At 45.1% G+C, this 12,327-nt stretch overlaps 1 protein-coding gene across 2 annotated transcripts in view; it reads right to left on the bottom strand.

The window, feature by feature from the left end:
* The window catches only part of LOC101826526 (protein farnesyltransferase subunit beta), an 80,000-nt gene extending 69,800 nt beyond the window's left edge, over positions 1-10,200 (bottom strand). Inside the window, exon 1 of one of the 2 annotated variants that reach the window (XM_040742879.1) lies at positions 9,958-10,200. In XM_040742879.1, the coding sequence (XP_040598813.1) occupies positions 9,958-10,101 (144 nt within the window). In that variant the 5' untranslated portion in view covers positions 10,102-10,200. Of the gene's footprint in view, positions 1-9,645; positions 9,892-9,957 lie in introns of those variants that run through there. The other variant, XM_040742880.1, reaches the window with a different exon arrangement.
* Between the last annotated feature and the right edge of the window lie 2,127 nt (positions 10,201-12,327).

The following is a 12,327-nucleotide window of genomic DNA, read 5'->3' on the forward strand; positions in this document are numbered from 1 at the left end:
ACATACACACATATAACTGTCTAAAATCTATTTATGCATATACTCATGCAAGCACACATGTCAAACAAAACCCTGTAGGTTGGCCAGACCATCCACACCTCTGCTACTTCACAACTCTGCAGGCAGTGCCTGCCTGTAACTAGCAAACTGACAGGGCTGTAAACAGCCCCACCCACAGAGAGGCACACTGAATGAAAATGCCTTTGTCATTATGCTGTGGACACGCTGTGCTCTGCAGCAGCCCCGTCGCCTTTGAGAAGTTTCATCCTTACCAGAAGCTACCTTTCCTCCCAATGCCTTTGACAAGGATGCTGTCCCCTTTCTTCCACCTGGCCTCCTCATTTCTAAAGAGACAGTACACCTAAATGATTAAGATGTTAAATAAGAACCCAGAACACCTGAAGACCTTCAGACATCATCCCAACATGCAATCTCTCTCCTTGGTCTTCAGTTCTGAGAACCAGTTAACAAAAAGCATATAAATTGTGGTGAGGTTTAACTTTCAGAAAATAAAGGCACTAGGCCCAGGATGCTGAAGTCTATATTAAGAGGGACAAGGGATGCCTGGATGATGAAGGCGGCATACGGGACACAGCCTTCCTGAGCACTGTCTCCCTACATAGCCTTTCCCTCTGTAAAAGTCCTTTATGCCCCTGAATTACCTGAGATGGAGCATTGAGGACCATAATCCCCTCCATCTTCTCAAGACGCTGGCCCTTGAATAAAACTTATGCCTTCCCACTAACTCCAGTCCCTCGATTATTGGCTCTCAAGAGTGGGCCGTCCAGATTTGGGTCCGGTAACTGTTCGGAATAAAGCGGCGGGTTGGGAGTGCAGTCTGCAGCACAGCAGCTGATGGACGGCGAACGCATGGGGAAACAGAGATCTGTGGGCGTGACTCATATTGGAAGTTGTATTGAGAGGGAGGTAAGAAAATAAGGGAAGAGGAGGGCGTTGGTGGCGCCCGCCTTTAATCCCAGCACTCGGGGGGCAGAGGCAGGCGGATCTCCTTGAGTTCGTGACCAGCCTGGTCTACAGAGCGAGTTCCAGGATAGCCTCCAAAACAATACAGAGAAACCCTGTCTCGAAAAAGCAAAAAGGAAAAAAAAAAAAAAAAAAGAAAAGAAGGGAAGGAAAGAGAAAAGGGGTAAAGAGACACGGAGACAGAGGACAGAAGGGGGTGGGTGGCTGGAAAAGTCCTGTTTTCTACTTCAAAGGAACAGTGAGACAGAGAGAACGGAAGTGGGTGTTGTTTTTCTTTTAAAGACCCAGGGTACAAGCACCTGCCACGCGCAGGTGGGTGAGAGGCAGGGCCAGGTCTGCCTGGATTACAACAGTTAACGATTTCCTTTAGTTTGTAAATTCACTGTGTGCCTTAGCTGACTCTAATTGGATGAGACTTTCAGTTCTCCAGCTAGTGTGAACACCTTACTGAATCTTTAATAAATAAAAGAAAATCTTTGACATGGTTCGTTTTCTGCCTGTATGAGTCATAATTTTAGCCTCTTCTAATTTACTTTTAGCCAGGCACAGTGCTGCACGCCGTTAATGCCAGCACTGGAGAGGAAGAGGCAGGTGGATCTCTCTTAGTGCCACATGCCTTTAATCCCAGCACACTGGAGGCAGAAGCAGGCGTATCTCTGTGAGTTCGAGGCCAGCCTGGTCTACAGAGCAAGTGCCAGGCCAGGCTCCAAAGCTACACAGAGAAACAAACAAACAAGTAAATAAATAATAAATGTGATGCCTGGGTGTGGTGATACACACCTTAACTGTCACCACTCAAGAGACAGAGGCACATGGATCTCTGTGAGTTCCAGGCTAGCCTGGTCTATAATGCAAATTCTAGCCCATTCGGGACTGCATTGTAAAACCCTGTCTAGGAAAAGATAAAATTCTAGAAGACGCTAAATGAATTTATTTATTTTTTTCTTTTACATCAGCTACCAGTTACCTTTGGGGTTAGGGTCAGGAGTGGACACTAACTAGGAAGGAGCATTATGGGATGCTTTGGTGTAATGGTGATGTCTTAAGTCAAAGGATTCGGTGCACAGGAATAAGCCCCTGCTAAAGCTAAGTACAAGTGTGAGTGTTCTTCTAATCATATGCAAATTTCATCCTGTATAAATTATATCTTACAAGAACTATGCGTTAATATTAAACTCTACTTAATGAGTATTTGAGAACTGTCTTGACATCTGCAACTTGCTTTGAAACCATTAATAAGAGATGGGGAGAAGCCAGGCATAGTGGTGCATGCCTGTGACTCCAACACTTGGGAAGCCTGGAGGGGAGGATCACCAGATGAAGGCAATCAGAGATACACAGTGAGGCTCTGCCTCAAACAAACAATGAAAAATAAAAGACAATAGATGGGGTTCAGCTCCATGCTGAGATGGGAAAGGGAGAAGTCTGGAAATGGTGGTGCTACATGCCTGTAGTTCTAGAGACAGACACAGAGGGCCTGAGAACTCACAGCCAGTCTTGGCTACATGAGAACCTGTTTCAGCTCCTTCACCCCACTCTGCCCCCAAAAAACAGTACAGAAAATGTTAGCAAAAGAATTTAGATGGTGAGTACATTAGTTTTCATCATAAAATTCTTTCAATTTAGCCAAGAGGTGCACACCTTTAATCCCAGTACTCAGGAGGCAGAGGCAGGTGGATCTCTGTGAGTTCAATCCCAGTCTGGTCTACAGAGTGAGTTCCAGGACAGCCAGGACCACACAGAGAAACCCTGTCTTGAAACACACACACACACACACACACACACACACACACACACACACACACACAGACAAAAGGAGGATTAAGAAGTGTGGCGTTGTTGAAAGAAGTGTGTCACTGTGGTTTGGCTATGAAGTTTCAAAAGCCCATGACAAGCCCAGAATTAGTGAGTGAGTCAGTCTGTCTGTCTGTCTGTCTGTCTCTCTACCTGAAGATCAGGACACAGCTCTCAGCTACTGTTCCACTTAGCAACCATGCTCCCCATCATGATGATAATGGACAAACCCTCTAAAGCTGTAAGCAAGCCCCAATTAAACGCCTTCTTCATAAGAGCTGCCATGGTCGTGGTGTCTCTTCACAGCCACAGACAGGGACTAAGACATGGTGGAAAATGACAAAAGAAGGCATCTGGTCAACCTCTGACCTCCATATATGCATATACACAGTAAGTGCATGTACACACATACCAAGAGAAAAGAGAAAAGAAAAAACTTTAAATAATATTCTCATCTTCCCTCTCTATGCTGTAGGTGTCTAGAATACATTCCTGGATAAAAGAGACCAGCATTTCCAACCCAGAGCTTGCCTTTTGCTCACCCACACGCTTTAAACATGAGCATGAAAAGGAAAAGCAGAAAAAGGCCTCCCAATCTGAATAGTGGCAGAAAACTAACATCCCAGAAACTTGGAAGCAGTACAGACCTACATACTCAGAGCCTAGAGTATGGAGTCCATCCACTAGCTTTTAACCAACCGTCGGGGACTCTGATGCATGTTTCTGTTTGGCAGATAGAGGCAGGGTCTCTCATTGCACCAGCTGCTCACCAATTGGTTATGCAGGCTGGCCAGTGAGCTCCAGGGACCCTCCTGCCTCAGTGCCACTAGCGTAGAGGCTTTTACATGGGTGTTGGGGTCTCAGATCCTGATGCTTGTGTGAACATCTCCCCAGCCAGAAAAGGTTTTTAGAAGTAATGAAGTACTTTCTTCATTCATAACTTAAATGTTAGCTTTTTTTTAACCCACTAACCATACTATCCATCTTCCCAACTGAAAGGATAACAAAAATTCTCTAATGTTTATTAAGAAAAGCATTTTCTGAACAAATTATATTTGAGGATTATAGCTGTTACTCCAAACTAAGACTGTAAGAGACCAGAATAAGACTTCGAGAGACAAAAGGCATCACTCCCAATAAGCCTCTTTCGTATGAGGATTATTTTGAGCTGATTGTTTTGAGCGACGGTAGACACAGCTTTGAAGACACAGCAGTAATTACTCCTTTTTAAGTAGAAGTTTGTATCTCTAAAGGAAATCTTCCTCTACTCCTCTGGCATACTCCTCCCCATCACCCACCCCATCCCAATGTGAAAGACTCTTCCATAAAGCACATGGAACATGCACAACAAACTATTGGTTTCTGGGTTCTTCCTGACCACCTTGCCTTTTCAGGCTCCCGACACTACAGGTGGAAACGGTATTTAAGCCAGAACCCTAAGTCACCTGGGTATTGGCCTTGAGATGCATGTTAGTAAACTTCACAGAGGGTTCAAGCTAAAAACTCAGGAAAAGGAGACGTTTTCCTTGCTAATATTAATTTATTGTCACTGTGAGTATGATGTATGTGAGGCTGTGCGTGAGCCACGGTACATGTGACAGCTTGTGGAGCTGGTGTTCTACTACCTCCTTTACAAGGGTCCTGGGGATCAAACTCCTGTCCTTGGGCTCATAAGGCAAGCACTTCTACCCACGGAGCAATCTCACTGTCCCTCAATGTCCTTTTTCTGTCTGAGACATGGCCTCACTAAATTGCTCAAGCTGGCTTTGACCTTGTTATCCTCCTGCCTCAGTCCTCCTGGCAGATGGGATTACAGAACTGTTCTACTAGGCCTGGGTTGGCTTAAAGCTGAGATAAAGATATTCAATGATAATTATCTTACTCATATGATCTAGAAAAGCATATACATCTGTGTGTGTGTGTGTGTGTGTGATAACTGGTGCTAATAAAAAGACACATGAAGAATTTTAAGAGAATCATCTCATGAATAAGAAAAGAGTTGACTTTTCTAAATTGGTGTTATATAAAGTATGAATTATAATGGTTATTTATTATATTTGTATGTGTAGCGCTATGGGTTGAATTTAGAGCCTCACATATGCTAGGAAGTACTTTACTACTTATTCCAGGCCCACAGTGACCTAAATTTAAACATAAATTTTCTCAACAGGCATTTGATTTGTTTACCACACACCTGAAAGTCTAAAAGTACATGTATTTCATCTCAGCAGAAAAGTCTGCAGACCTCTTTTTTCTTTGGCAGACCTGGGGGTTGGACCCAGGGCCTTACAATGCTGGCACACTAACACTGAGCTATATTTTCAGCCCAGGTTTCCTTTTATGTTTATCCATTAATTTGTTTATAGACAGGGTCTTGCTATGTAGCTTAGACTGGCTTGCTAACTGTGGTCTCTCTGTCTCATCCTCTAAGTGCTGGAATTACAGGTATGTACCACTATACCCAACCTCTCCACCCCCCTTTGGATTTACATAAATCTGACATTTAACTAATACTGTCTCATGCTCCCCTTAGAACTTCCTGACTAATGACATCACTGGCATTTTAAGTGGAAGATGCTTTGGTCTCTCTTAAAGAGTAAACTAGAAGAAAAAAAACAGCAATAAGTATGTATTGTAAACAAGTGTTGGCAAGGGCACCACTGAGACAATGAGACTATCCATATTAATTTGCAGTTTGCAATAGGGTGACTCGATGGCAGACACTGACGAGGTGGCACACTAAAAGCGCCACCTCACCTTGCTGCCTGTTCACAAAAGGCCCTTTGCATCGCATCCACTGGAAAAAATACTTCTCAACAGACTTTCACAAACTGTCAAGAGACTGACCTTATCACAAGCATGATAACCACTCTGTAAGCCGCTGTCACCCCTCACCCAGAACAGCGCAATAGCCTCCAACCATTGCCTCCTATCTCCACCATTTCCCCACATAATACTCTATTTTTTAAAAGACTTTGAGGCCAACCTGTTATCTACAGGGCAAGTTCAGGACAGCCAGGGCTACACAGAGAAACCCTGTCTTGAAAACACAAAACAGACGAACAGAAAATATATATATTCTGGGAATGGGGTACGTGCACCTGAGTGTAGGTGCCCTTGGAGATCAGGGGCTTCAGATAACCCCCGGAGTGGGAGTTCCAGAAGGTTGTAGCCACCCTGTGTGTGTGTGCTGGGAACCAGTCTCTCTCTCTGAAAGGCAGCAAGCGTCCTAACAGCTGAGCCACCTCTCCAGTGAGCACTCTTAACCTCTGAGCTACCCTGAAGCTCCCCACATAAGACTCTTGACAGTAGCCTGAGGACGCTGATAAATTATCTTTCAGATTGTGTGACTGCTAACAGGTCTGATGGTGGGACAGGAAGGAGCAGAGAGCCGGGGCCTCTGTGGAGGAGGCCTGGAAGACAGGACCTTAAGTCTGGGGAGGAGCCAGCTCACAGCACTGCAGGAGGGAGGACACTCGCTGACCCCATGCCTCACTCCTGTCTCCTGGCAGTATTTCGTGGTTCACACCCAGCACTCTAAGCTAGGGAGCCTGTTGGTACACATCTACTTCCTGAAGCAACTCTAAGACCGAGGTAGAAAGGACTCTGCTGAGGCTGGCTGGTAAGTGCAAACTCTCCAGCCAAATGGCTTCCCGTTGCCATGAGACCTTTCAAACCCAACAGCCACAGGCTACACGCTATTCCATCTCATCTCCCAGGCTCCCGTCTACTGGCCCCTCCTCACCTGGCACACTCCACCTACCTCAGGGCCTTGGTCCAGGCTTTCTCTGCCCAGAACACTCTTCTACCTGGCCCACTCATGGCCTGCTCCCTCATATACTTCAGCTCTCAGATCAAGCATGCTACCCTTGGCACACCCTTGCCTTATTTTTTCTTAAATTTCTAAGCAATTTCTTTTTACCCTCCCCTTCTGTGTGGTACTGGTGATAGATCCAGCCTTGTACACACTAAGTACATGCTCTACCACTGGTCTACACCCCCATTCCTCCTCCTCCTCCCTCCCTCCCTCCCTCCCTCTCTCTCTCTCTCTCTCTCTCTCTCTCTCATTTTTTGGTTTTTCGAGACGGGTTTCTCTGTGTAGTCCCAGCTGTCCTGGAACTCACTCTGTAGACCAAGCTGACCTGGACCTCACAGAGATCCACCTGCCCCTGCCTCCCAAGCGCTGGGATCATGCTTTTCTTTTCTTAATTGAATGAATCCCTGGCCTGGAGCAAAATTTTCCTTAAAAACATCAAGTCCAAGGCTAAAGAGATGGCTCAGAGGTTAAGAACACTGACTGTTCTTCCAGAGGACCCAGGTTCAGTTCCCAGCACCCACATGGCAGCTCGCAACTGTCTGTAACTCCAGTTCCAGAGGATCTGACACCCTCACACCAATGTACATAAAATAAAGTTAAATAATTAAAAAAACAAAACCATCAAATCCAGCCAGACAGTGATGGTGCACACCTTTGATCCCAGCACTTGGGAGGCAGAGGCAGGAGATCTCAGAGCCAGCCTGGTCTTGGGCCATCCTGGTCTACAGAATGAGTTCCAGTATATCCAGGGCTACAAAGAGAAACTCTGTCTTGAAACAAAAAACAAAAACAAACAAACAAACAAAACAAAAAACAAATACCCATCAAATCCATTTCTGTTGTTCAATGACCAGTGCTAACTGTTTGAACAGTACCTAGCACCTAAAAGATTTTCCTTTTTAGTTTTTGTTTGATTTTTTTTTTGTGCAACACATGCATGCAGAGCCCCTGAAAGCCACAATAGGCATCAGATGCCCTGGGTCTGGAGTTTTAGACATTGTAAGTCACCTTGTGGGTCCTGGGGATTCAACGTAGGCCCTCTGGAAGAGCAGCCAGTGCTTTTAACCACTGAGCCATCTCTCTAGCCCTCAAGAATTTCCTGAAAGAAAATGAGGAATGGAACAGAAGGCTTCACAAGAAAAAGCACTTTCCATTGTTTACAGGTTTAACTCCTGTTACTAAGCTTTGTCTAACAAATAAAAGTTCCCCAAAAATAAGATAGGAAAAGAATGGCAAGCATTAATCTTTATTGCCACCACACAAAATTGAACTAGCAGTAAATCCCTGTGGATGTTTCAGTCAAAACCAAAAGAATCAAACAGCATCATCTGTAAGAACGCCCCCAGCAACCTTCTCTCTGATGACTGCACCTGACAGCTCTCTAAGCCTCTGCCTTCTCTTCAGAATGTGTAAGGACTGAGTCACACAATGCCCGGAGAACGTGGAGCACTCCACTGGAACAAATGGTCACTGTGGTGACTACTACAGTGCAGCGGAAGCCTTAAGAATGAAGTATTACATTATCTTCCTATTAAGTGCAACTCTTCATCCTAGACTTTTAAAATGTGAGCCGGAGTAATAACATAGCACTGAAGACTCTGTCATACCATTGGGCCTGTATCTGACGGACACTCTACACTAACCTATCAGGACCCAGCATCCTGGTCCTGAGACCACAGCCAGCCCCTTTTCAGAGCACCCTGTGTTCATTTTCGTATTCCCCATTACGCCTACTTAGAACTTAAGTTGTTTTTCTCATAAGAGTTGAGCAGGAAGGAACTTCAGCAATCTACTGAAGAAGATGGCAGCCCACAAAAAAGAGAACAGATCAGAAAAACTCCTGATAACGTCCCTAAGCACAGATGTTCTTGTTAAGTGACAGGCTAACTCTGTTTCTTCTTAGTGTCCTGCACACCCTCATCTGCTAAGAGAGGAGGCAGGTCCAACTCCATAATTCCATAATCTAGTCAACAAGAGAAACATACCTCTAAACACTACAAAGATTCTGTAGCTTTTGTCACTGGTAAAAGATTTCTTTGCAATGGTTTACAGGAGACTTCTGTGGGACACCAGCTAACTAAGTCAGAGAGCTATAAGTTTCCTTTAGTACCTTACAGCCCATGAGACAATAACTCAAAGATTAAAAGATTTCCTCTGCTACTATGCAAATGGCCATGTGTTCAATCAGTTATCTTGTTATGCATTTTATTCAGGACAAGCAAGATGGCTCATGGGTAAAGGTGCTTGCTATGCAAGCCTGACGTCTTCAGTTAGATCTTTAGAGCCCACATATTGTATGCCTTGGCACCAGTACCCACAAACCTGCCATACACATTCACACACACAAAAACCAATGTGTGCATAGCACAACTGTAAAATTTGTATAGTCACTATCGCCATTAACTTTGCCTAAACAGAGCCTCCAGCTTTAGGTATGAAAGACGAAGCAGGTCCCTCCCTGGTTAAGCCTGGGTACCGATCTAGTAAGATCTTATTTTAGTAAGCGGCTGGATGCCTGTTCCTCAGCGCTGACAAGACTCATCCTGACCACTTCTAGTAACAGATGGGTAAACAGCTCTACATTTGGAAACAACTCCAAATGTCGAGTGAGAAAAATGAAAACTATAATTCACTACCCATAGCTTAAATACTTTTCAGAATGGCATGTCCAGTACACCCTAGGCCTTAGTGAATCACAAGCAGTTCAAACTCCGTACTCTTTTGTTCTTTCCAAACTATACAGTTTTCCAGACTGTCTTTCCCGACCAGGCTCCTCCCTAGGGGATCTTTTCTTTTCTTTTCTTTTCTTTCTTTTTTTTTTTTTTTTTTTTTGAATTTCCAGCGTTCAACACCAGGTGCTCAAATGATTACCCACAACCAGCTAGGCCTCAATCTGACCTAGCAGGTCAGACATTAAACCGATTTGGGGATGGCATGACCATAGTCCGACCGTTCGGTCCCCTAAACGTCCGGAAACTGCGAGCATGTGGGGGAAAGTGAGCAGTCGGTCGCCGAACCTCCAAGCGTTTAGGCAGAATGGAGCAGGCTACCTGGTCCGCCCAGGCTGCTGTGGGCTCCAGACACAGAACACGATTCTTTAAGTCTTCTGAAGCGGAGAGGAGAGAGGTACTATCCTGTCCCCCAAGCTCAATCATGAAAACGACCCTTGCCTACCCAAGACAGCCCCACAAACGCTCTACTCGGAAGCCCCAGTCTGGGCACCTAGAGCTCGGGGGCGGGGGCGCAGTGCAATGTGGGAGTTGTAGTTCCAAGGAGAGTTTCACACCCAGTCGGCCCTACAAACGGGACTCCTGCTCCCAGAAGGCCCCGCGCGGGCGCCTCGCCCAGCCCTGCCACCTCACCTGTTCTATGGACGTGACTGTTTCCACTGAGTCGTCTTGCAACCGCTCTCGCGCGTGCTCAGGTCTCAGACTGTACAGCGGTTCTGACCAGACAGGGGAGGAAGATGGAGGACAATAGTAGGTGAAGGAACTGGAAGAAGCCATGATCGGGAGAGCAGCGAGCGCTGTATAGGACTCAGCTTCGTCCAGCAACAACGCGCATTGAAACTCGAGCGGGCTAAGGCGCTACGGAGAGTGGGTAGAGTCAAAAAGCTTTTGAACGCGAATCTCTCCTCCCACCTCCATATCTTTAAGGAGTGAATTATTGGGATGCTGCCGCCCCCCATTGGGCGGATGAGCTGCTGCAAGAGCTCAGCTTCCTGGAGCGAGTAGGATGCATCCGTTGTCGTGCAAATGATATAAAAAGAAAACATCGACGTTCTGCTCTCACCTAATTGTTATGCAGCAGTTTGCGATTTCAGCTGCTCAAGAACCCTACAAATGTAATTTGAAAAGCATTTCTTGATTGCCTCAGTCACGCTCTTACTAATAGAATTGCCAAGCACCGTTGGGATCCTTGACAGCCTCTTAGGAGAAGCCTGAGCTCAGTAATGAGCAGGATTGCCGATCTCAGTACTCAGAGATAGAGGAGGGGAGCATTGTAATTTTCTCCTACTGTTTTGGGGGTGTCAGTGCAATGACAAAAACTGAAATACCATAGAAGAAATTAGTGTAAATGCAACAACCAAAGAATTAGTCAAATATTTGTGGGGCACCTGCTACTTGTACTGTGCTAGAGTCCAGGAAAACAAAAGTGAGCAAAATTACAAGATTTCTTAATTTGGAATGTATCTGAATTTCATTTTTAGGGACAGACAGAATTAAATAAATGAGCTAGGCAGTGGCAGCGCACAGCTTTGATTCTAGCACTTGGGAGGCAGAGGCAGGCATATATCTGTGAGTTCAAGGCCAGCCTGGTCTATCGAGTGAGTTGCAGGACAGCCTCCACAGCTACACAGAGAAACCCTGTCTCAAAAAACAAAAAACAAAACTTAACAAACAAAAATGAACACAAATATTTGAAGACTTGCAATTATAGTATGACAGAAAATAGTCAGGCCAGGAGAGATGAGTTAAGAGCAGTGACTGATCTCCTAGAAGGACCTGGGTTCTATTTCCAGCACCCACCTGGCAACTCAGAACCATTTGTAATTCCAGTTGCAGGGACTTCCACAGACAAGTGATACAAAGATATACATATAGGCAACATACCCATACACATTGTTTTTAGTGTTGCTTTTTCAAATATATTTTTATTGAAAATAACTTTTCACCGGGCGGTGGTGGCCCATGCCTTTAATCCCAGCACTCGGGAGGCAGAGGCAGGTGAGTTCTCTGTGAGTTCGAGACCAAGCCTCGAGTTCCAAGACAGGCTCCAAAAACAATACAGAGAAACCCTGTCTCGACAAACCCAAAAAAGAAAAGAAAAGAAAAGAACTTTTCACGTCAAATATTCTAACCACGGTTCCCCTCACTCAACACCTCCCAGATCGTCTCCACCTCCCCATCCACCCAACGCTCTCTTTTGAAAACAAAAAGGCAAACAAAAGGAGGAAATAAACCAGAATTAAAAAAAAATCAATGAGAAAGCACAAGAAACACATACACAAAATTATTCTTGTAATTATAAAGGAAAGAAACTGAAAGTGTTTATGAGACTAATGGAATGAATAAAGTTTATTCCCAGGCCTTTCTGGGACATTTAAGCTGAGACCCTACAGATTACAGGCAGACATCTATAATGAGGGACCTCAAGAAAAGAAGAACTGCATGTTTGCGGGAACATGCCTCAAATATACTCATGCATGCTTGGGTTAATTCTAATAAGCATTGAGGAGGTGTTATCATATATCCCCTACAGTGGTTTGAAAGAATATGGCCCCCAAAACAAGTGGCACTATTAGGAAGTGTGGCTTTGTTGGAGAAAGAAAGTGTGTCACTATGGAGGTGGGCTTTGAGGATTATGCTCAAGCTGCTCCCAGTGAGACAGACCACTTCCTGTTGCCTGCAAGTCAAAGGGTGGGGCTCAGCTCTATCTCCAGCACCGTGTCTGCTTGCACACTACCATGTCGCACCATGATGATAATGGGCTGAACCTCTGGAAATGCAAGCCACCCCAATTAAACGTTTTTCTTTTCTAAGAGTTGCCATGATCATGGTGTCTCTTCACAGCAATAGAAACCCTAACTAAGACATCCCCCTCAAATATAAAATAAAGTAGGGATTTTAAGGAAAATCCTGTGGAACTGGAGAAATGGCTCAGTGGTGAAGCAACGAGAGTCACTTGTTGCTCTCGCATAGGACTAGTTTAGTTCTTGGTACCCTCGCTGG

This window comes from Mesocricetus auratus, unplaced genomic scaffold (genome assembly GCF_017639785.1).
Source record: "Mesocricetus auratus isolate SY011 unplaced genomic scaffold, BCM_Maur_2.0 Super-Scaffold_15014, whole genome shotgun sequence".
Lineage (NCBI taxonomy): Eukaryota > Metazoa > Chordata > Mammalia > Rodentia > Cricetidae > Mesocricetus > Mesocricetus auratus.